This window comes from Salmo salar, chromosome 19, assembly GCF_965601325.2.
Source record: "Salmo salar chromosome 19, fSalSal1, whole genome shotgun sequence".
Taxonomy (NCBI): domain Eukaryota; kingdom Metazoa; phylum Chordata; class Actinopteri; order Salmoniformes; family Salmonidae; genus Salmo; species Salmo salar.
The window spans coordinates 66,301,096-66,326,808 of record NC_138309.1 but is presented as its reverse complement, the minus strand read 5'-3'; the positions used below and the strand labels follow the sequence as shown (position 1 = coordinate 66,326,808).

Genomic DNA, 25,713 nt, shown 5'->3' with positions numbered 1-25,713 from the left:
TTTATCTAAAAACAATCTGAAATCATGCTGAAATCTGACGAAGCATGACTTTTTCCCAAAGACCTACCATAAACATAGTTACAAAGACACATTGGAAAAACAAGAATTTGGGGATACGAATAGATATCAAATCTGAGACGTCAGAAGGTAGAGGGAGGGAGAAATCTGGAAACCTTTACAAACTCCCCTGCTGACCTCAAACGTAGCCTCGGTTATGTACCCACAGGCTATTTTTTACAGAAATACTAATAATTCCACCTAAGCATAATTTTAAACACATTTCTAAGATGGAAGCATGTACCTTTACAGACATTATTCACAAGTGTTATTAAAAATCCTAGATGCCATTGCGCGCTTGAGCAAGGCACCTGACCCCCCAGTAACTGCTCCACGGGGGTCCAGTGTGGCAGCCCCAAGCTCCAAAGTGTCGCCTATACATGCCTTTCGGAGCGGTTGGGATAAAGCGAAAGCCCAATTTCAGGGGGTGCTTGTGTTCATCTTAAAATACAGAACTGCTTCCTGACAGCACTCATTACATATTTGCAATATGATACACTATTAAATTCCATTATGTACAGAAACACACAACTCTGTATGTCTGAATTAATAACCAAACGCAGTTGTACAATCAAAATTGATTTATTTTCCTTTTCTTTATTCTAACATCAAGAAGCCAGTCTCATTTACAAAATGTATTGTGTAAAAGTCATCATACTGAACTGTATGTATGGTTGAACAATTTTACACACATTCTGTTTATTTATATTTGACAATATTTATATTACATATACAATATGTATTAAGATGGCACATTAAGGATAAAAGGCATTATTTGCTGTTTCTAAACCCTGATTGAATATCAGCAAATTCATAGATGTACAAGAGATTAAACAGATAATGGCGAACCACACCAATAAATTCCCCTAACATCAATTTAACTGGGTTCGTCCATATTTAAATGAATAAACAAGAAACATTTAAAATGACAGACCCATGCAATCATAAAGTAATGATGATTTAGCACGCGAAACTTGGGACTTTCATGTTATAACATCTTGCATTGATGTTAATGTAAGATTTGCATGAGTCACAGATTAAGCCCTCATGTATCACACATGAATACAGTATTGGATTGATATTAGAAAACACATTAATTACAGTTATACAATACAATCAGGACATGAGAATGGATTAACTGATACTAAAAAACATAAGAAAAACTGACCGACAATACATTAACAGCCTTTTGGCTACATCAATTTCAGAATGGACACTGCAACTCAACTATCATTTCTTGTACAAAAAAAAAGATTGATACACAGTGCATAAAAGTTGAGTAGAACATAGGGAAGAATCACAAGTAGGACTATTTAAAAACCATTGTTATTGCTTTCTGATTTCTAAGCATTTGTGTTGTGAAGAAAATGGTATCCTTAGTTGACTGTTCCAGTGGGTCTTCAGTTTCTTCTTCCATTGTCGTGTGTAAAGTAAGGGTTGTCCTAGCTTCGGGTCTGGTAGGGGTTGTTGCCCTGACCTCCGCTCTGGTAGGGGTTGTTGCCCTGACCTCCGCTCTGGTAGGGGTTGTTGCCCTGACCCCCGCTCTGGTAGGGGTTGTTGCCCTGACCCCCGCTCTGGTAGGGGTTGTTGCCCTGACCTCCGCTCTGGTAGGGGTTGTTGCCCTGACCTCCGCTCTGGTAGGGGTTGTTGCCCTGACCTCCGCTCTGGTAGGGGTTCCTGTTGTTGAAGTACCTTGTGTCATCAGGGTTCTGGTAGCCGCCAATCTAAAACACAAAACAACATCTGTATCTGACAGTCTCAGTCCTGGGGGTCTTGGTCTTTACCCAGCGGGAAAGATTTGGCGCCAGACATTTTAATGATGTCATTTTCTGGTTGCAACTAGTGTTCTGGTTGAGAAGACATCATATTACAACCAATAAAAAATGTCATACAAATACACCTTTTTTGTATACTTTAATACACAATTAATGTTGAATGCAAGTGCTTGAAATGTTCTTCAATAAATTGTTTTTCGTTGGGATTAAATGGCCCAGTTCTTTGTACTATTTGGTACTTTATATGTACAGTACTTCACATCTTAAGATACTTCACTCTGAATATACTTTTTGTTCATATTTTTAATTATTTAATATAATTCATGGATACACAGAATAGAAAACACATTTTAAACATTTCCTCAAATTATTGGTAAGAAAATCCTCTGTTGATCAAATAAAATGATTCCGTTTTACATTAAATAATTCTGTCACTTATCTTATAGTAAGTGACAGCATAAGGGCATGAAGGTACTTCTTCAAGACATGATATACGTTGCCAAGAGGTGGTATTTTTGTAATTGGGCATATAATGGTTACACTCATCACCAACTTGTATCAAATGATAACTGACATTTAAATATTTGACAATTTAGCAATAACCTTGCATGAGCATTTCCCTCCCAGAATTCCACACACTGACTTTGTGTCATTGATCATATGGATAAATCAGGGGACATGCTGACCATAGACTTGCCTAAAACTGGCTGAGTATTTCGGTTTAGAGGTGGAGACTTCACTAGTTTCATTAGTAGATTTTCTAACACGTTTACCCCAGAACTTAATCGAGCATCTGGTGCAATTACGCAAGATGTTAGTTCTGAATGTCCGAGATTAGACATAAAGTCATATGTTGGTAGTTATCTGGCCAGATGAACTCTTGTGTCTTCCCCACCCTCCTTTCTCACTCATTCTTCCTCTCTCCCTTCCCGAGGTTCTTACCCCTCCTTTGTCTCCCCTGGTCACCAGTGCCTGTCTGCTACCGCTCTCCGTCATCTCCAGGTTGCTGCCACGGTCCCAGCTGTTGTTGTTGGGCATGGCCCGGGGGATCTTGGGTACACCCGCAAAACCTGAACTGACATTGGTCACCCCCCCATTGGTTAAGGCCGATGCCCTGAAGTCCTTGGTGGGATAGGGGCTGGTGTAGGTAGGAACCTCAGCGTTCTTCGAGGACTTCTTGGAGGAGCTCTTCTTGGACGTCCTATAGAAGATGATAATACACATAAGATTTAACAACTACATTTTATACTCCATTAGGGTCAATCGTGGAATCGTAACAAGATTAAAGATGAAGGTATATATTTAATTGTATTTGATGTGATTCAAATGTTATGGTGTAAATGTTGTCCTCTGTGTGTGTGTGACTCACTTGCGTGCAACTACTGGCAGCATGATTAGCGTGATGAGTAGCAGCGCGCCAAGAACAGTGCCGACAATTACCAGTATCAACTTCCATGCTGCAGAGACAGAGAGCGAGAGAGAGAGAGCAAGAGAGAGGGGGGAGAGAGAGAGAAATGTTAAAAAACTTGCAAACACCAGTATACTCAATACCACTATTACAGGAAACACCACATTAAAGGTGAGAACAACACCTGTTGCGAAGGCCAGAGGCAGCCTAGTGTCAAATCCTTGGAAGGAAGAATCATACCATAATATGGTATGTTATACTTACATTCATTGCAGTTAAAACCCGAATAACCAAATGAACAACTGAAAGAGAACAATAATGCAAGTTAACCATTGCACTGTATCCAAACTCCCAGTTGAAAGACATTGTTTATGTGAAAATAGATATGACTGAATAAATGAATTGATGGAAAATTACTAAATTGATTAAATGTTTTAAGTACTTACTCATTACACACACCGTCCACTGCTATCTTCCCACTTTCACAAGCTGCAGACAGAGACGGTAAAGTAAGTCTATCACACACACACTCACCACCAAGCCCCAATCTCTTTTTACCCTCTCTTACACAAACCCCCAGAATCTATTGTAAGAGGAACAATCAGTGCCACTCACCTTTGCATGTTCTGGTACAGTATTCCGATTTCACGTAATTGTCCAGACAGGTACATTCAGGTCTACCATTCTTAGATTGACAAGTAGTTGACACGTCCTCACAAGGTTTCCGATACGAATCACACAGATTGGTTTCTGTATAGACAGTACCACAGGGAGAGGATTACATACAGTAAGAAAGTACCTCCATTCAGCATTGTGGTTGGGGCAAATAGTGATCAATTCCATCAATTCAATCAATTGCCTGATGTGACGCAATTGCCCCCCCCCCCCCCCCAATCATGTCTTCATTACCCCCCGGAGGCCTGAATGCATCACATCCAAAAGACATGACTAAGCATTACAAACAGTACATAGTAATGTGGATAGTGTTCAGAATTCCTTAACTATAGTTGCCTAGTCTACTGAATGCTCCAGACGTCTATCAATGGGAGTTACAGTGACAAACCTTTTTCTACTGTTCAACTCCTCTTTTACATATTTTCCTAGAAGAGTAATAATCCTCAATCCTGCTCCTGGAGAGCTGCAGTACTGCAGGTTTTTATTGTAGCTCAGCAGTGAAACACCAGATCCAGCTAGTGAAAGGGTTGGAGATCAGATGAATAGTTGAATCATGGAACAAAATACAGGTACAGCTCTCCAGCAACAGGATTTAGGAGGATCACTACCCTAGTGTGAAGTTACATCATACTACCAATGTCATATGACAGCATCATGATTGTGATTGAATGCATACTTAGTTAAAGTACTACTTAAGTAGTTTTTGGGGGTATCTGTACTTTACATTACTATTTATATTTTTGGCAATTATTACTTTTACTTCACTACATTCCTAAAGAAAATAATGTACTTTCTACTCCATACATTTTCCCAGACACCCAAAAGTACTCATTACATTTTGACAGGAAAATGTTCAAATTCACACACTTATCAAGAGAACATCCCTCATCATCCCTACAGCCTCTGATCTGGTGGACTCACTAAACACAAACGCTACGTTTGTAAATTATGTCTGAGTGTTGGAGTGTGCCCCTGGCTATGCGTAAATAAAATAAAATAAAAACAAGAAAATTATGCCGTCTGGTTTGCTTAATATAAAGAAGTTGAAATGATTTATACTTTTACTTTTGATACTTAAGTACATTTTAGCAATTCCATTTACTGTTGATACTTAAGTATATTTAAAACCAAATACTTTTAGACTTTTAATCAAGTAGTATTTTACTCAGTGACTTACTTTTACGTCAGTCATTTTCTATTAAGTTATCTTTACTTTTACTCAAGTATGACAAAAGAGTACTTTTCCCACCACTGGTTCTCTGTCTTCTCCTTGACATTCAATGTAGCTATTCTCACAAGATTGCCTCCTAGTTTATGTTAAACCACAGTCATTATACATCAAGGGAATAGTGTGTTACTATTACTATAGGTGACATACCTTTGTATGCTGCTTGTTTAAGTAGAGCATCTAAACAACCTGGATCCGATTTGGTACAGGTTTCAATAGCACCGTCTATCTTTCCCTTGATGACGTTTTCTTCGATGTTGAAGTCGAGTTTAAAATTGTTCTCCATGATCACGTTGACACCACCTGACTTAAGTGACCAGGAGGTACGAGCTGGAACTATTTCGCTAGGAGGCAAATTAGTGTCAGTGTTTTTAGAATTATGATCATCATGGAACTATCACATACTCATGAAAGTAGTGATAGCAACAGCATCAATCTTCTCTCAATAGTTGTCTTGGGCGTGTGATATCCTCCAAATCAAAATGATACATTATCATGATGGCTATAATAATCTGGACTGACAATAAATTAGGTTAAAAAAATTCAAGACATTAACTTCAAGGATGAAGGTAGTTTGTTAGAATCAAACCAACAACAAAGAAATTGTAGTGTAGCCTATAGCGTGAGTGGTAATGCAAAATTATAGTTTATTGGTAAAAACAGGGACCACAGTAACTACATTAACACTGACCTGAGATTCAGCACTGTGGAATCAATGTAGCCAGGTGTATCCACAAAAACCTTCCCCATCTGTATTATGGACAGACAAATGCTAATTAGTTCACAATATAATTTCACTGGACAGTTCATCATTATTAGCCTAGTACAGCTAAATAAAGGAGATTGTTGTTTGTTACAAACATTGTCGTAGATGGGTATGGTTCAATCATGGTGAATCTAATCATTTGAATTAAAATAATCATTTGTGAATTGCGAACAGCAAAAGGAAAAAGATAAGATGTAGCCTACTGAAAAGTTGCAAGATAACAGCAAACATGTTCTCAGGCTTCCAGTAAACATCTCAAGCTTTCTTTTGGATTATATAGCGGCAAAACATGTCTTGTATAAATTGATTTGAGCAATACATTTATGGGACATTCCATCACTCAATAGATAGTATTAGTCAGCCTGCAAAGTAAACATGGCCTTATGGTAGATGACGTCACTACTGACATAATACTTCTATGGTAAGCTAAATATTACTTAAATGGTACATTTCCCGAAGAAAATGTTGTTTGTTTTTATAGTTGTGAGATGTAGAATTCAAGCTGAATAGCAGCTAAGGCATTTCAATATAGTGAGAATAGCTCTGATTACTTTGTAATGCATGCACACTAACAACCACAAATAGCTATGCCTCAGAAAATGTTACTGTGGCCCAGACTTGCTAGGGACATGCTTCCAATGGTACTAACCACTTCCTACACCAATGTAGTTAATTAGGTGGGTAACCCGACCAGGACCCTAACCCTAGTCCCTGTGACTGCCATTCCAAAACCTGATCCATTATACCAAGAGGGTCCAATCCCTAGGGGTTGTACTAAAGTCGTCGTTATCGTATTTTTACATGGGGGTCCATCTTTATTAGCATATTTCGAGGCCATTACAGTAGCTGATACTGACTGAAGGATACCCACACACACATGAAATTGTATCCCATCACGTTAATTAGAAAATGTTTAAAATAGATGGCACTTCTTTATCAACTTCATCTCATATGTGAGATTAAGTAAGTAAATGAGAATGTTCATATTACTACAGTGGATGTATGTTCACTGATTGAACGGGTCAACATGGATGCTCCTTAGAAGATCAAGTTAACCCATATTTTCTCCTCAGAATTACTGCACTAACTGTTCTGAAAATACCTGCTTGGGAGAAATTCTACAGCTTCTACGACCTGGGTTGACTGGGATAGTTTCCAAGGACTTAGAAACAAGTGTAATGCAGCTGTTACCCAGCTCACACGTTGTCAAAATGTCACAAACAGCTTGGTAATGACCTATGTGACGTTGCAGAAAAGTTGTGATTTTGAACTACAGCCAGACATACATACAGTGTAAAAAGTATAATATCTATTTTACCAAAGCAATTAAACTGTCAGCTGTGGCGTTGAAACTTTCTGATTGTGGGTTGGTCATGCTTTCGTCAAAGGGCTGATTAGGTAGGGTCAGAGATCCAGGGAAGACCTTGGCTGAAATTCAGAATCAACACATGGTGGTATCACATGACAAATAAGAATTATAAGCACCTATTGAAAATGGTGGGGGTGTAGCATTGTGTTAAAAAGCCCACAGAGGAGATGGTACATGAGATCCAATATACATGTATAGATGCTATAGCTAATATAATATATCTTTAACTGAGTTTGACTCCTCTAGCCATTGTCATCTAGGTTGCTCTCATTTATGTATTCATACATTTATAAATATATCAATTTATTGGCCAAAACCTAAGCCTATCCGATTGCTTCACATGGAAGCTAAATACAAATCTAGAACCAGTTTATCCACACTTAACCATACTCAGGACAAAACACTCTAAACTGGTCTTAAATCAGAATAGTTTCTAAAGTTCCTAACTTTTCATTGCAGATGATGAAGCTCTCCTCCCTATCAATCAGAGCTATTTAGGCCTATATCGCTCTGTCCTCCATGGTATTGTAGCACCCACTAGTGGTGGCAGACAGGAGATACCCACCTTCCTCACATAGCCCTCTAGCCTCAGAGTATTTTTGGCCAGCCAGACAGAGACAGGTGAAGTGGGAGTTATAGCCTGGCTGACAGCTGCTGCCACCTTTGCATGGGTGTGAGGCACAGGGATCTTAAAATCAAAGAGAAACACAGTTCTTCAGAACACACGTAGCACTTTGTGATGCATTTATTAATACAAAATAATCTGTGTAGAATAGATGGTACAGAGCAAGTCTTGGGGAGACTTTCTGTCCACTAAACAGCAAAATTGCCCTGAAGAATAAAAATCTGAGGTGTACAACCGGTTTGCTTGATGCATTTCAACGAGGTACAGATTTCTAGCAGGGAAACCAAGGGTGAGTTCAGTTCTATACATTTTTCATTTTCCTATTTTAGTTGTAGTTAAAATAGGACAACAAAAAGTGTAGTTAATATAGTTAATTTTATAAGTGGTTTATATATAAGCTGTCACCATGTTATGTTAGACTGTCACCATGTTACTTTGTCTTTTTACATGTTGCAAATAAAGGTTTGTGCAAATAAATGTTTGGTTACATTTGCAACAGTACATACTAATTAAGTTCCCTTAAGTGCTCTTGAAATTGCCAGCAGCATGTCACCCTGCTTCCAAATCACTGCTGGCTTGCCTTTGAAGCTAAGCAGTATCAGTCCTGGTCGGTCCCTGGTCAGTCCCTGGATGGGAGACCAGATGCTGCTGGAAGTGGTGTTGGAAGGCCAGTAGGGGGCACTCTTCTATCTGGTCAAAGGAGATCCCAATTCCCCAGGGCAGTGAAGTTATCATTGCCCTGCGTAGGGCGCCTTTTTTTGGATGGAATATTAAAACGGGTGTCCTGACTAAATTCCCAATCTGGCCCTCATACCATCATGGCCACCTAATCATCCCCAGCATCCAATTGTCTCATTCATCCCCTCTCCTCCCCCCTATAACTATTCCCCCGGTCGTTGCTGTAAAAAATTATATGTTCTCATTCAACTTACCTGGTAAAATAAGGGTAAATAAATAATAAAAATGTTGCACACAGTTATTCAACTTTCATTGAGGTCCGTTTGCTCCTGTTGCTCAGGGTGTCCTCAGGGTGACCACGCACTGCTATTCAAATGTGACCCAAATACCAATAGTCATGCAGCAGCACACCGTACCCAATTGCCATGTTAGCCACAATAATAACTTTCCTCCACTGGTTGATCAAAACAGCCCCATTACCACTTACTTAAAATGTTTACTGCATTTCCTTCATCCTAAACACAGCCCTTGTGTGTGTACTTCTCGTTTTTCAACCACTCCACAAATTTCTTGTTAACAAACTATAGTTTTGGCAAGTCGGTTAGGACATCTACTTTGTGCATGACACAAGTAATTTTTCCAACAACTGTTCACAGACAGATTATTTCACTTATAATTCACTGTATCACAATTTCAGTGGGTCAGAAATTTACATACACTAAGTTGTGTGCCTTTAAACAGCTTGGAAAATTCCAGAAAATGATGTCATGGCTTTAGAAGCGTCTGATAGGCTAATTGACATCATTTGAGTCAATTGGAGGTGTACCTGTGGATGTATTTCAAGGCCTACCTTCAAACTCAGTGCCTCTTTGCTTGACATCATGGGAAAATCAAAAGAAATCAGCCAAGTCCCCAGAACAATTTTTCATCTAGTCGGCTTGGAGGTTTGAACCAGCAACCTTTCGGTTACTGGCCCAATGGTCTTAACCTTAAGGCTACCTGCCACCACACTAGGTGTCAATTATTAATCTGTGAATCCTGAAAATGATGTACAAAATGTAATTACCTTTTTAAATTCTTACTCTGAAAATAATGCACATAAATAAAAAAATATCCAAAGTGGGATATCATATCACCACTTAAGATTGGCAATGGGGCACTCATTTTGGATTTTAATATTGAATTGGCTATGCCCATAATGGGTAATCACTGTAGAAGAAACTACAGTGTTTTAGGTTATTGTCCTGCTGAAAGGTGAATTCATCTCCCAGTGTCTGGTGGAAAGCAGACTGAACCAGGTTTTCCTCTAGGATTTTGCCTGTGTTAAGCTCCATTCCGTTTCTTTTTTTATCTTGAAAAACTCCCCAGTCATTAACGATTACAAGCATACATGATGCAGCCACCACTATGCTTGAAAATATGGGAGAGTGGTACTCAGTAATGTGTTGGATTGGATTTGCCCCAAACATAACACTTTGTATTCAGGACAAAAGTTACACAAAAAGTTACACACACATTTTTTGCAGTGTTACTTTAGTGCCCTGTCGCAAACAAGATGCATGTTTTGGAATATTTTTTATTCTGTATTCTTCCTTCTTTTATTAGGGTAATATTGTAGAGTAACTACAATGTTATTGATCCATCCTCAGTTTTCTTCTATCACAACGGTTAAACTCTGTTTTAAAAAGTCACCATTGGCCTCATGGTGAAATCCCTTAGCGGTTTCCTTCCTCTCCGGCAACTGAGTTAGGATGGGTGTCTGTATTTTTGTAGTGACTGGATGCATTGATACACTATCCAAATTAATAACTTCACCATGCTCAAAGGGATATTCATTGTCAGCTTTTTTTTTATTGTTATCAGCAGGTAGCCTAGTGGTTAGAGCATTGGGCCAGTAACCGAAAGGTTGCTAGATTGAATCCCCGAGCAGACAAGTTAAAAATCTATCATTCTGCCCCTGAACAAGGCAGTTAACCCAGTGTTCCTAGGCCGTCATTGTAAATAAGAATTTGTTCTTAACTGAATTGCCTAGTTAAATAAAGGTTAAATAAAATAAAATACCAATATGTGCTCATCTTTGCGAGGCATTGGAAAACATATTGGTATTTTATTTTATTTGGAAAAAGTCAAGTGGCGTGAATACATTCTGAAGGCACTGTATATGTGCATTGAAATAATTGCCTGAAATCTAATCATGTCACCAGATAACTTTTCGAGGTCTGATAATGGTGTTAACCCAATCCATACCCTATTCCAGTCAATTTAGGGAACTGCCATTCTGTCATCTAAACAACTAAGTCATTTCGCCCCGAGGGCCTTCACTGATGTCTAGAGGGCAGCAATGAAAATGGGTTGTATTGCCTTGCCGTCACAGTTTGCAAAATATACTCCTCTATCCATAGTCTTTGGAATTTCTGATGCTCAATGACTCTAGCTTTTGTTTTATCGTCAAAATCTGCAAAACAATTACTCCTCTTTCAATAAATGTTCCCTGACTGTCTAGCTTTCGTTTCAGTGATTGTTAAGCTAATAATTTTCCATCAGCCATTATCATTTCTACAAGCTATATGGCTTTAGTCATTGAATTTTTTTTTTTTTTAAAGAAAATCAATCTTAACAAGCCTACATGACAGCCCATTTGAAATTGGTGCCTGCTGTTTGTCACCCCTGGTCATGGAAAAACAAGAAGGTTAGCTGGATGACTAATGAGCCTACCTGATTTTGATGGTGTTGTAGTGGCCTCCGGTGTTGGTGTTGCGTCAGTAGCCGGGGGAGCCTCAGTAGACGGGGGAGCCTCAGTAGACGGGGGAGCCTCTGTAGACGGGGGAGCCTCTGTAGACGGGGGAGCCTCTGTAGACGGGGGAGCCTCAGTAGACGGGGGAGCCTCTGTAGATGGGGGAGCCTCAGTAGATGGGGGAGCCTCAGTAGACGGGGGAGCCTCAGTAGACGGGGGAGCCTCTGTAGACGGGGGAGCCTCAGTAGACGGGGGAGCCTCTGTAGACGGGGGAGCCTCAGTAGATGGGGGAGCCTCTGTAGACGGGGGAGCTGCAGTAGACAGGGGAACGTCAGTAGCTGGGGGTTCAGAATTGGGATTAGCGTCTGAAGGGTATAGATTAAAAAAAAGATTAAAGTGCAATTGCACCACTTTTCAAAACCTGCAATGATTTTTTTTTGCCAGGGGATGGCATTTCACCAATCCATTTCAGTGTCACAGCAAATCTCATATTGTTTGAAAATCAATGTTTTTACTTTTGATGTCAATGAGTAAAACATTTTAACTTCATATTTTTAACTACAAAACGTAGAAATGCATCGTTTTCACATATGTAGACACTGGTATTGGTATTGTACTGGAGATAATGAATATGAGGTTGAAAAGATGTGGAATTGCCCTTTAAGATAATTACTGTAGCAAAAACAACATTCAGTGGCTGACTGGAAAGGTCTGTGTCCCATAAAAAAAGTTGACACTCATTTTTACTGTAGCTAATGTATAACAATATGTTACAAAAACTTTTTAATTCTAAGAAATTCTATATAATGAAATTGGACAGGAAATATTGTCAATGGTCAGGTACTGTGATGGGTAGAGAAGACCAGTTCATTCTTGATTTACTGTCACACAATGGAAACAAGGCTGTACTGCCACAGCCAGACTCTCTTCCTCCCCTCTCTAATCGGCCCAGCTGGGAAGACTCCCACAACCTACTGGCATGGGCCCTGGAAAAACATTGAGTCTTCCTATCCTCTATGTTCCACCCTAGCCCAATACGGTTTCCCCCCCCCCTTCTCCCTGAGGTGATGGTATCGATTCATTCACTCCCCATCAAGGATTTCAAAGAATTGGACTGGTGTAAGAAATATGGTAGGCACTTGAACAAGTGCACACTTCAGGTAGAAGGGGTGTGGGAAGAACCCTTATCCCATGTCCCTTAGGTATTTCTGTAGCGCTAAAGGCTTGGACAGGTGTAACTCGGTCGAAAAGGTGAAAGTACAGAGGAAAAGGTGAAAGTACAATATTGCTTATACCTATCCAATCCTTTCAGATCTACATGAAGTGCCGAAGGGTAGGGCCTAGAGGTAAATTCGGAATTCAGAAAAGTTCTCCACCCTCCCCACCATCTTTCCCTCCACCAACCCTGAAACTCATAATATAGCACGTCAATAACAGGATTGCCAAACACAGGATGTGTCCACTTCAGCAGACTGTGTCACCTTGATCATGAGACCATCGGGATGATAAACATTGCGTTATGTTTACGTTTCAGGTGCAATCCAGGGCACGTAACAGCAAGCGGCAAGCTGTGAACAAATAAAAATGCAGCATTGGGCATGTACAGTTAACATGACAAACTAAGCCCATATACAGTATAGGCTAGGTCCCTCTGCGACTTAAGCCATTGCTTCTTAATGCTACGATAAAATCTATAATATGCCATTCATTTGGATAATTGTAGTTGGCAGGATAAGACAGATCCAAGTTCACCAAGATAGATAGACACTGATTAAATGGTCATATTTCATAACTGAAGCAGACACCAACCCCTACACACAGACAATGCAGACACAAACACCCACATCCTTTCATTCACTGTCCACCATGATGCTCTTGCAGAACAGCAGCAGTAAAGAATAGGGTCTTTATTTGGAGTCTTGTGGGTTCAGCCCTTGACTGTATACAGCTCAACCCTCTCCCAAGAGAACTACAGGGGCCCCTGAAAGAGAACAAAGCTATCCAGCCAGCAACACTTGGCTAAAGTTTCACTCTACATTGTATATGCCTACACTGTCAGAGGAAACATATTTACAGGTATCACTCAGAGAAAAAGCATGTCATGTAATAAAATACGCAAGAGTCCACTGTCCAAGGCCATAACTACTAGGCGTAGACAATGCCATTATTTGTACTGTAGGTAGGTAACCTGCTCTGTACTTTGTGTTGTGTGACTAAATAGATTTATCGCTTGGTTACGTGTTCACTGGGGGGGTGAGCAGCCAGGAAAGGGGCTGAATTTCACTGTCTCTTCCTCTTTCGTGTCACAGTAAAATTATATAATGATTCACGTCCACACATAAAACACACAAGACAATTCGGGACATGAATTTGCCCTACAATGAAACTACTTTGTAATGGTTAGGGAAGTTAATTGCAAAATATTCATGACACTTAAATACTTCTGATAAGTTCCTATACTGCTTCTACCAACTCCTTTTAATGACCAGTGGCGACCCGTCATTCAGTGCAGGTGTGTCTGTTTTGCATGTTATTTTGGCATTAATACGTGTCACATATCAGTTTGCAAACAATGGAAAAAAACTAAACATATTTGAGTTAATAAAGCCGCATACAAACAGTCTCTTTTTTGCTTTCTTGAGTAATGCAGGTGTTTTAGCCTAACTCAGTGCTTTCTGTGGTGGTGGGTCAGCCAGAGGAAAATACGAAGAAATTATAGATAAAATGTTTCGGTGCTCATTGGCCATTGGACATAAACATTACACAACAAGTTGGAAATCGCAAATTCAACAATGAGTGGTTTGGAAGGAATCAGTGGGTAACTGCAAACAAAGCAATCACTAGCCTGCGATTCATTGGAGTGGATGTGTGGTCCAAGTCTGTGTTTAAAGGTCTCTTTTCCAAGCTTAAAAGGATAAACATTCAACATTGGCCATGCTGTCATGACTTCTGTCGCGTTCAAAACAACTGGAAAATCAGAACTGGGAAATCTCAGACAACTGGGAACTCTTGAAAAAAAACAAGCTTAGACTGGGAAAATACATTTTGAATTGTCATCCAACTCGGATTCCAAGTCGGGAACTTGGGCCTCTTTCTAGAGCTCCGACCTGAAGATCACTAACGTCATGATTCAACCTTATTTTTTTCGGAGTTCCCAGGTGTCTTGAAAGCGCCATAAATCCAGAGAATGACAGACTTTGATTACAAAGCCTGATGACAAAATTTGCCCACGAAGGCCCACCGCACCACCTTCCTGTTCAAGTGAGCAGAGCACAACAACAGGGTGAGTCCAACAATGTCTTGTATGCTGCTGCATAAATGATGTAATATGCCAGGGAGATATGTATACTGTAGCTAAGAAAATAATACTAAGTTTACAATGCATTCGGAAAGCATTCAGACCTTTTTTCCTCAATCTACACACAACACCCCATAATGACAAATAAAAGTGTTTTTTTCTGCAAATGTAAACTCAGAAAAAAAAATAAACGTCCTCTCACTGTCAACTGTGTTAATTTTCAGCAAACTTAACATGTGTAAATATTTCTTTCTATGAACATAACAAGATTCAACAACTGAGACATAAACTGAACAAGTTCCACAGATATGGAATAATGTGTCCCTGAACAAAGTCAAAATCAAAAGTAACAGTCAGTATCTGGTGTGGCCACCAGCTGCATTTTGTACTGCAGTATATCTCCTCCCCATGGACTGCACCAGATTTGCCAGTTCTTGCTGTGAGATGTTACCCCACTCTTCCACCATCAAGGTACCTGCAAGTTCCCAGACATTTCTGGGGGGAATGGCCCTAGCCCTCACCCTCCGATCCAACAGGTCCCAGACGTGCTCAATGGGATTGAGTTCCGGGTTCTTCGCTGGCCATGGCAGAACACTGAAATTCCTGTCTTGCAGGAAATCACGCACAGAACGAGCAGTATGGCTGGTGGCATTGTCATGCTGGAGGGTCATGTCAGGATGAGCCTGCAGGAAGGGTACCACATGAGGGAGGAGGATGTCTTCCCTGTAACGCACAGCATTGAGATTGCCTGCAATGACAACAAGCTCAGTCCGATGATGCTGTGACACACCGCCCTAGACCATGACGGACCATCCACCTCCAAATCGATCCCACTCCAGAGTACAGGCCTCGGTATAACGCTCATTCCTTCGACGATAAACGCGAATAAACGTCTACAAGCCCTCAGTCCAGCCTATCTCAGCCTATTGCGGACAGTCTGAGCACTGATGGAGGGATTGTGCGTGCCTGGGCACGCATGCCTAAGGCACGTTCACGCAGATGAGCAGGGACCCTGAGCATCGTTCTTTTGGTGTTTTTCAGAGACAGTAGAAAGGCCTCTTTAGTGTCCTAAGTTTTCATTACTTTGACCTTAATTGCCTACCGTCTGTAAGCTGTTAGTGTCTTAACGACCGTTCCACAAGTGCACGTTCATTAATTGTTTATGGATCATGAACAAGCATGGGAAACAATGTTTAAACCCTTTACAATGAAGATCTGTGAAGTTATTTGGATTTTTACGAATTATCTTTGAAAGACAGGGTCCTGAAAAAAAGGACGTTTCTTTTTTTGCTGAGTTTATATAAAAAAACTGAAATATCACATTTTCCCCTTGACCCCTTGACTTTTTCCACATTTTGTTACGTTACAGCCTTATTCTAAACTGGATTAAATAAAAAATGTCCCTCATCAATCTACACACAATACCCCATAATGACAAAGCAAAAACTGTTTTTTATGAATAAAACAAAAAGTATTCAGACCCTTTACTCAGTACTTTGTTGAAGCACCTTTGGCAGCGATTACAGCCTCGAGTCTTCTTAGGTATTACGCTACAAGCTTGGCACACTTGTATTTGGGGAGTTTCTCCCATTCATCTCTGCAGATCCTCTCAAGTTCTGTTAGGTTGGATGGGGAGCGTCGCTGCACAGCTATTTTCAGGTCTCTCCAGAGATGTTCGATCGGGTTCAAGTCCGGGCTCTGGCTGGGCCTCTCAAGGACATTCAGAGACTTGTCCCGAAGCTTTTCTGCGTTGTCTTGGCTGTGTGCTTAGGGTCGTTGTCCTGTTGGAAGGTGAACCTCCGCCCCAGTCTGAGGTCCTGAGCACTCTGGAGCAGGTTTTCATCAAGGATCTCTGTACTTTGCTCCGCTCAACTTTCCCTCGATCCTGACTAGTCTCCCAGTCCCTGCCGCTGAAAAATATGATGCTGCCACCATTCAGGCCAAAGAGCTCAATCTTGGTTTCATCAGACCAGAGAATCTTGTTTCTCATGGTCTGAGAGTCCTTTAGGTGCCTTCTGGCAAACTCCAAGCGGGCAGTTATGTGTCTTTACTGAGGAATGGCTTCCGTCAGCCACTCTACCATAAAGGCCTGATTGGTGGAGTGCTGCAGAGATGGTTGTCCTTCTGGAAGGTTCTCCCATCTCCACAGAGGAACTCTGGAGCTCTGTCAGAGCGACTGTCGGGTTCTTGTTCACCTCCCTGACCAAGGCCCTTCTCCCCCGATTGCTCAGTTTGGTTAGGAAAAAGTGTAGGAAGAGTCTTGGTGGTTCCAAACTAGCAGGAAAATGCACAGCACACCATAAGAGACACCAAAACTCTAATTTACTTGTGTGTTCTATATTTTGTCTGTTACCTGTATATGAGACAGTTCGTATAGTTTCTGTACAGCACTTTGAGATATCAGCTGATGTAAGAAGGGCTATATAAATACATTTGATTTCATTTGATTTGATTCATAGCTCATTTCTGGGAAATCGTCTTGGGGAAATTGTGCAAAGTTAGACAACAACACTTAGCATGTCCAATCAAAAATGCATCTTTCGACCAATCCTCATTCCTCTAACATAATCCGTTCAAAAGTTATTGGAGTTTTGACCCTTGTAGGATGGCCAGAATTATGGTGACGAAATCAATGGAGGCCAGAGAAAAAAACTGGTCAAAAATCTGGAAAATTGCATCGCAACAGCTAGGCTGGATTCTGTGCAAGAATTTTGACAGGCTCACTTTCCCGTTGAACTTCTCATCTTTCTTCTCGAATCCGCAGGACATAAAACAATAGAACTAAGATGGATATCGATTTTGAAACATGACTAGTATTTTCATATTTTAGTATACGCTTTTCATATTCACTCGAAATACCTCTTATTTTTCAACGATTTCTCACAAAAACAAGCGTGTCTCTGAAATGTCAACGGAGCACTGAGCGTATACCAAGCTTTTGTTTTCAAAGCCTTTTACATTTAATTCAGCTTGTGTCAATTTTGAAACCCGCGGAAACAACTTTAAAGACCACAAAATGTAAAATCGTCAAAGTTGTTACGAGAAACCTTCACAGCTATGTCAGAGCTCAGTGCTTATTTTCAGATGTATTAGGTTATAAAATCGGACTTTTGGGAAATAATGTTAATGATAACACTACATGGCCAAAAGTACGTGGACACTTGCTCCCCGAACATCTCATTTTAAAGTCATGGGCATTAATATGGAGTTGGTCCCCCCTTTGCTGCTATAACTCTACTGGGAAGGCTTTCAACTAGATGTTGGAACATTGCTGTGGGGTACCTGCTTCCCTTCAACCACAAGAGCATTAGTGAGGTCGGGCACTGATGATGGGGGATGGGGGATTAGGCCTGGCTCGCAGTCGGCGTTCCAATTCATCCCAAAGGTGTTCGATGGGGTTGAGGTCAGGGCTCTGTGCAGGCCAGTCAAGTTCTTCCACACAGATCGACAAACCATCTCTGTATGGACCTCGCTTTGTGCACGGGGGCATTGTCATGCTGAAACAGGAAAAGGCCTTCTCCAAACTGTTGCCACAAAGTTGGAAGCACAGAATCGCCTAGAATGTCATTTTATGCTGTAGCGTTAAGATTTCCCTTCACTGGAACTAAGGGGCCTAGACAGAAACATGAAAAACAGCCCCAGACCATTATTCCTCCTCCACCAAACTTTACAGTTGGCACTATGCATTCAAGCAGGTAGCTTTCTACTGGCATCCGCCAAACCCAGATTAATCCGTTATCCGTCGGACTGCCAGATGGTGGAGCGTGATTAATCACTTCAGAGAAGGCGTTTCCATTGTGCTGACGTTGCTTCCAGAGGCAATTCGGAACTCGGTAGTGAGTGCTGCAACCGAGGACAGGCAATTTTTACGCGATACACGCTTCAGCACTCGGCGGTCCCGTTCTGGGAGCATGTGTGGCCGCTGAGCCTTTGTTGCCCCTAGACATTTCCACTTAACAATAACAGCACTTACAGTTGACCGGGCAGCTCTAGCAGGGCAGAAATTTGACGAACTGAGTTGTTGGAAATGTGGCATCCTATGACGGTGCCAAGTTGAAAGGCACAGAGCTCATCAGTATGGGCCATTCTACTGCCAATGCTTGTCTATGGAGATTGCATGGCTGTGTGCTCGATTTTATACACCTGTCAGGAACGTGTGTAGCTGAAATAGTTTGAAGGGGTATCTACAGTGGCAAAAAAAAGTATGTTAACCCTTTGGAAATACCTGGATTTCTGCATAAATTGGTCATAAAAGTTGATCTTCATCTAGGTCACAACAATAGACAAACACAGTTTGCTTAAGCTAATAACACACAAACAATTACACATTTTCATGTCTTTATTGAACACACCGTGTAAACATTCACAACTTAGGGTGGAAATAGTATGTGAACCCTTGGATTTAATAACTGGTTGACCCTCCTTTGGCAAATGTTTTCTGTAGTTGCGGATCAGACCTACACAACAGTCAGGAGGACTTTTGGACCATTCCTCTTTACAAAACTGTTTCAGATCAGCAATATTCTTGGGATGTCTGGTGTGAACTGATCTCTTGAGGTCAAGCCACAGCATCTTAATCGGGTTGAGGTCAGGACTCTGACTGGGCCACTCCAGAAGGCGTATTTTCTTCTGTTGAAGCCATTCTGTTGTTGATTTACTTCTGTGTTTTGGGTCGTTGTCCTTTTGCATCACCCAACTTCTGTTGAGCTTCAATTGGCGGACAGATAGCCTAAAATTCTCCTGAAAAATGTCTTGATAAACTTGGGAATTCATTTTTCCATCGATGATAGCAAGCTGTCCAGGCCCTGAGGCGGCAAAGCAGCGCCAAAACATGATGCTCCCTCCACCATACTTTACAGTTGGGACGAGGTTGATGTTGGTGTGTTGTGCCTTTTTTTCGTCCTCACATAGTGTTTTGTGTTCCTTCCTAACAACTCAACTGTAGTTTCATCTGTCCACAGAATATTTTTTTGGTTTTTTTGGACAGCAGTGGCTTCTTCCGTGGTGTCCTCCTATGAACACCATTCTTACTTAGTGTTTTACGTATCGTAGACTCACCAACAGAGATGTTAGCATGTTCCAGATATTTCTATAAGTCTTTAGCTGGCACTCTAGGATTCTTCTTAACCTCATTGAGCATTATGCGCTGTGCTCTTGTAGTCATCTTTGCAGGACGGCCACTCCTAGGGAGAGTAGCAACAGTGCTGAACTTTCTCCATTTATAGACAATTTGTCCTACCGTGGACTGATGAACATCAATGCTTTTAGAGATACTTTTGTAACCCTTTCCAGCTTTATGCAAGTCAACAATTCTTAATCTTAGGTCTTCTGAGATCTCTTTTGTTCGAGGTACGGTTCACATCAGGCAATGCTTCTTGTGAATAGCAAACTCAAATTTTGTGAGTGTTTTTTATAGGGCAAGGCAGCTCTAACCGACATCTCCAATCTTGTCTCATTGATTGGACTCCAGGTTAGCTGACTCCTGACTTTTGGAGAAGTCATTAGCCTAGGGGTTCACATACTTTTTCCAACCTACACTGTGGATGTTTAAATTATATATTACATATAGACAAGAAAAATACAATAATTTGTGTGTTATTAGTTTAAGCACACTGTTTGTCTATTGTTGTGACTTAGATGAAGATCGGATCAAATTTGATGACCAATTTATGCAGAAATCCAGGTAATTCCAAAGGGTTCACATACTTTTCCTTGCTACTGTACATACTTTTGGCCATGTAGTGTACGTTAGAGAAAGACCCCACTGAACGATTCAGAAGATCAATAATAATACGTCTTGGTAAGGAAGTGACATTTCATCACCAAAGCACGTTTTCACCCACACATGCTACAATACTATTCCATAGAGCCTGATCCGGATCGGAGGGACGGCCCACCAACACAATGGTTGGGGAAATACGCAAACGTTGAAAACTCTGAGTTGAACCACAAAAACCACGATAAAAGAGTTTAAGTTAGTGATTGTAAGACCCATGAGAAAGTAACAGACTGACCTTTATCACCACCTCTCAGATGGATAGAATATTAACTAAAAGGGAATATTTTGCCAAGTTTGAATCCCTGTACGTGACGTGTTGTTTTTTTTCTCATATTATGTAAATTATTCTAGTTTTATGATTGAATTGAATGCAAGGAACGTATTGTACTCAAAATGAACGCTAGGTCAGAGGCTACATTATCCAGACATTCTGTCATTACAGACATAAAATTGACCCATCTTGTTGAGACATTTCTTTAACAGCCTTTTTATCAAGTCATGACTTGCAACCGAGAGCACTTAAAACGTTATTAATTGACAGGGACGATAAGACAGTGTGTGTGTGTGTGTGTGGACATACCTGAAACACAATCCCACTGGTTTCTGAAAGACCCCCATTGAAACCTCACATCTGACCTCCAAGCAACCCACCCCACACTCTCCTCTCCTACCCACACACACCTTCACATGCACAGTCGTACCTGCACATCCCCACTGAAAGTGTATGAAGAAGACCAACACAGTGGGGTCCCATTCCAACTTTCTGAGTCCCTGTCTCATAATCAAAATGTTTGTCCATGTCAATAACTTTCTATCAGGGCACTAATGGCAACACACATCAGTGTCATTGAGTAGTTATAAAAGCAATGCCTATGAATCAACTCCACTATCTAAGGTCAACTGATCATCAAAACGACAAGGAAAATATATGCCTATCAGCATGACATGAACATAATGTTCGAGAAGCCTAGGTATTTATGAGTTCATGGACTTTGCCTGTTCATTTCTCTAGAAAGAAACCATCACAAAAAAGGCCAAGGTACACTATATTGTTGAATACAGTGATCATGACGAACAAGTGGGGGTTCACTGAGCAGGCTTAAATGTCTCAGGTCATATTTGTCTCATCACAAGAGCCTTAATTGAGGATAGTCATCCATAGTAGTCTTAAATTGACTCATTCCAGACTGAATTAGATAATTAGAGTCTGAATCAAGCAATATGCAATATGATTCCTCACTGTGGAGTCGGAATTATGCCAGGACATTGGATTCCCTGAAACACTGGACTCTTCACTTGTGCCAAGTCATTTGAGTCCTCACTGAGCAAAAAAAACGAGGGTATTTTCTGTGCTGAGTCATTTGAGTCTCAATCAAGCCAAGTCATTTGATATCCCAATGAGCGAGAAACTCGGGGGTCTTCACTGTGCAGTGTCATTTGAGTTTTAGCCAAACAAGAAGATGGAGGGCCTAGCCAATGCTCTCCTGAGTTACTGTGGTAACATCTCCCGCTTACTCAGGGGGATTAGGGGCGCATTCCTGAAATAGTCATTATCCCATCAAGCAGTGCAGGTTGCAGTCCTAGACTACAAAAAAAGAGAGATTGGCAATCAGTGGGCCACAGCTGTATCATTTCCTCTCAGGACAGAACATCCCAGTTTGACATTTACGGGTTGGATGAAGATTTCAATGACCAACTCAATGCAATTTCTTGATATGATCAACTGGGTGCTCAAAACTGGCTTTTCTTATAGATGCGAAGAAGAACCAACTTAAATTTGCATTCCTTATGTTATCCTTCCTCACAATTAAGCTTTCCAGAGCCACAGTAATTCAAGCAATGACATTAAAAACATTGTTTCAGATGGCATGCCACCATAGAATATGAGTAACCACGTCATATACAGTAGTAAATACTGTAGACCAGGATCAAAGTGTGAAGGCTGTCACGTCTTGACCAGTAAGGGGTTATTTGTTATTGTAGTTTGGTCAGGACGTGGCAGGGGGTGTTTGTTTTATGTGGTTCGGGGTTTGTTGGGATATGTTCTTATGTAAGAGGGGTGTTTGTTTTATGTGTTCCGGGATTTTTGGGTATTGTTCTATGTTTTGTATTTCTATGGTTTTTCTATGTTGTGTATTTCTTTATTGGCCTGGTATGGCTCTCAATCCGGAACAACTGTACATCGTTGTTGCTGATTGGGAGTCATACTTAGGTAGACCTTTTTTCACCTGTCCTTTTATCACCTGTCTTTTGTGGGAAGTTGTTTTTGCATTGCTGTGTGTAGCCTGCAAGACTGTTGTTCGTTCGTGTTCTTGTTTTGTTTTGTAAGTGTTCAATAAAAGTAAATATGAGCACTCAACCCGCTGCGCCTTGGTCTACTCCATACGACGACTGTTATAAAGGCAAACAATTTGAAAGGTTCAAATATGACACAACGGCATTTCAGCGATTGGAAAGAAATCGAATGGTGACGTGGTTGAGCTAGCACCATCTCTTAAGCCTGGCATGCTAGCAGATCCCAGATCAGCCAAACTCTGTAAGGACCAGACTCAAATATAGGAACTAAACAGCCTGACTGACATGGAATCAGTGAGGCATCTGCAACAGTTGCAAACACTGAGAATTAGCCAAAATATCTATTCAAAAGCTTAGGGCCACCCAAATGACTCTTCAGGAGCAAAGGCAGACTGGACCTTTACAAAATGAATACTGTATATGCATGGATTTGATGAAAACTATTTGTAAACCTACAGCAGTAGCAAAACAATTATGTATGTCTTTATAATAAAAATGTTGCAATCGCCAATATATTTCAGGTCAGCTCATCAGACTCCCAACACATTTGTATGGCAGTGTACCATCTGGGGGAAATTAAATTACAGATTAAAATTCCTGGGGGAAATCCTTCAAGTAGCACTCCTTAATCTCCCATACTGGTCCACAAGACAACGCTTGGGGGGAAATGCTTTTAGACATGTATCAATCCAAGCCAATTATGGATAAGAGGTGACTATAGAGATGCTCTTTGGCACACGGGACTCTTCCCCAAATTGATGCTGTGAAAAATAGCTAGGTAATGTTTACTGTAGCCTACAGCTTGTCTTCAACTGCAGAGATACAGTATTACATATTAACTTTGAACAATATAAACATGCACAGAAGGGTATTAAAAATACTAAAATGTTGACAAATAAGCAAATGCAGATGTTTCAACAATGACAATTATAGGCCTACTAATTTCTTTGAATTTGTGTGAGTAAATTAGTATTGGAAGTTAGAAGTGACCATTGAACAGCAGATTGAGCGCTCACTCTTCAGAGGCAACTTGAAAGCATTACAGCCTTTCACCAATGATAGCCTGCTTTCATTAACTTCAGTCTTACTCCTGATTTATGAGAATGTAAGGATAACTCAGTGCATTAGTCTTATGATTGAATTCTAACTTTTACTGAATTTAATTTTTTTTTTTTCAAATGTGTTTAAACTCAAGTTCATAACCCACAGCCCCTTTCCGTTTCTTTAAAACTATAATCCTTAGTTCCTACATCCATTTTTTAGACTTATACATTTATGTTTGTGAACTTTGTAAACGTAAACAAACACCGTATATCCTCAAAACATGGTTAAACTCAAATGTGGATATCATGGATGGTCAGTCCTTTCATCCATAGCTCAGTCTATACATTTGAGAGTTCTCCAGGCCCATCCCTCAGAGGCAGGGAGTCGCTTTGTTATTGTTTCGATTATGGATTTTAGCTTTAAGACTAACTAAACTGGTTTGAAATGCATTGTTCGACAAAGACATTCAATAGACTATATAACGACAACCTGTTGTCCAAAATGGGGGAGAGACCGTTAAACTTACTTGATATCTGTCCGAAAACGGCCACTGCAAGGCATAAGAAGAGAATAAGTCTAACGACGAACATCTTGCTCAGCTCATGAAATCAAATTAACATAAAAGGAGAAACTTTCTTCAGGCGATAAATACGGTGAGTTCTTCTAGGTGCGTCGCCAGGTGGTCTTCCTCGTTGTGTGAATACTGATGGCTCAGGTGTCTTTGACCACTCATCGCGAGGGCGGCACGTATTTTATTTTATGAGTATGTTAATGCACTATGATCACTTAATAACCGCGTCATGCTTAGTACTTTATTATTATTTTTTCCCTGATTAGGAAGACACAATCAAACCGCTCACCTACTTTCGTGTTTAGGGTAATTGGTCATACTAGGAATAAATTCCGCGCCGTCAAAAACAGCCGATCTGTTACTTAATAAAAAAAATAGAAATGTATTTATAAGGCTCTGGGTTTTGCCATGAAAAGTAGTGGGAAAGACTAAATTGCGTATTTTGGACATATAATCAAATTGAGTCAATCTATTTCGCAATATGACTAGAGTCAAAACTAGGCTACATGCAATAGGCTGTCTGGCCAGATATAAGTCATTTATGTATGACCCCATTCTAATGTAATATCATCAAATAATATATATATCATAATGATTATGATTAAAGACCAGCCATTTTGAGTAAGTTTAACATTTCTGACATAACTATAAGCCTAATAAGAGACTCATGCATAACAAGTTATAAAGCATTTAAAGCTGGCTATACCTGTAGGCTTTAGACAAAGTTTGACCAACATTTCAAACTAAAATGTACAACGTAAAAAAGTAACATTCTGGAAGATAAGTGATATATTAACAGATTTTGAGATCAATAATATTATGCCATAAAGCACCCTATCTTTTCCAAATGGTGTCCACAAACTGATCAAGCACCTATGGAGTGATAATGTAATTTAGGCTTCTTGATCAGAAATGAAAAGTGCTTTGTACAATTGATGTTGCACTTGCCCAAATATTTTTTACAAACAGCATTGCAACTGAACTTGCCCAAAGACAATATAACAAATAGCATATCCATTGTCGGGATATGTGTGCTGGCTGTGCCGTTGCATGTTTTTGTCTGGTGCAATAAGAATAGAGCCCGAAAGAAAATTAAACGTACATTATCAATGGACAAGGCGTTGTGTTGAACTCCTCTATAGCCTAGGCCTACTCCTGAATATTGAGTACATACTTATCAACACTGAAAAAATAAATAAAAGCAAACATGCAACAATTTCAAAGATTTGACTGAGTTACAGTTCATATAAGGAAAACAGAAATAAATTCATTAGGCCCTCATCTATGGATTTCACATGACTGGGAGTACAAAACAAAGGTAGTGGCATGGATCAGAAAACCAGTCAATATCTGGTGTGACCACAATTTGACAAATGCAGCAGGACATCTCCTTCGCATAGAGTTGATCAGG

At 40.4% G+C, this 25,713-nt stretch overlaps 1 protein-coding gene across 3 annotated transcripts; it reads right to left on the bottom strand.

Moving 5' to 3' along the window:
• Window positions 1-620: 620 nt before the first annotated feature.
• On the bottom strand, window positions 621-24,553 carry muc13b (mucin 13b, cell surface associated). Of its 3 annotated transcripts, none has more exons than XM_014158656.3 (12): window positions 24,258-24,553; window positions 11,297-11,626; window positions 7,844-7,966; window positions 7,228-7,337; window positions 5,835-5,893; window positions 5,294-5,487; window positions 3,856-3,990; window positions 3,687-3,729; window positions 3,505-3,542; window positions 3,202-3,289; window positions 2,775-3,033; window positions 621-1,781 (listed from the first exon to the last, which is right to left on the bottom strand). In XM_014158656.3, the coding sequence occupies exons 1-12, from the start codon at window positions 24,319-24,321 to the stop codon at window positions 1,500-1,502; spliced, it is 1,725 nt and encodes a 574-aa protein (XP_014014131.2). In that variant the 5' UTR covers window positions 24,322-24,553; the 3' UTR covers window positions 621-1,499. The 3 variants fall into 3 exon arrangements, with proteins under 3 accessions (XP_014014131.2, XP_014014130.2, XP_045558538.1); XM_014158655.3 differs by having other exon boundaries at window positions 11,297-11,653; window positions 24,258-24,517; XM_045702582.2 differs by having other exon boundaries at window positions 11,297-11,680; window positions 24,258-24,457.
• Window positions 24,554-25,713: the final 1,160 nt, after the last annotated feature.

Bases quoted from the DNA above. Each gene is read 5' to 3' on its own strand.
- muc13b (XM_045702582.2), bottom strand. From the start codon at position 24,321: ATGTTCGTCGTTAGACTTATTCTCTTCTTATGCCTTGCAGTGGCCGTT. The intron at 5,488-5,834 runs GTCAGTGTTAAT...TTTGCCTCCTAG, and splicing joins TCCACAGTGCTGAATCTCAG to CGAAATAGTTCCAGCTCGTA. The intron at 3,730-3,855 runs GTGAGTGGCACT...CTCTGTCTGCAG, and splicing joins CTGTACCAGAACATGCAAAG to CTTGTGAAAGTGGGAAGATA.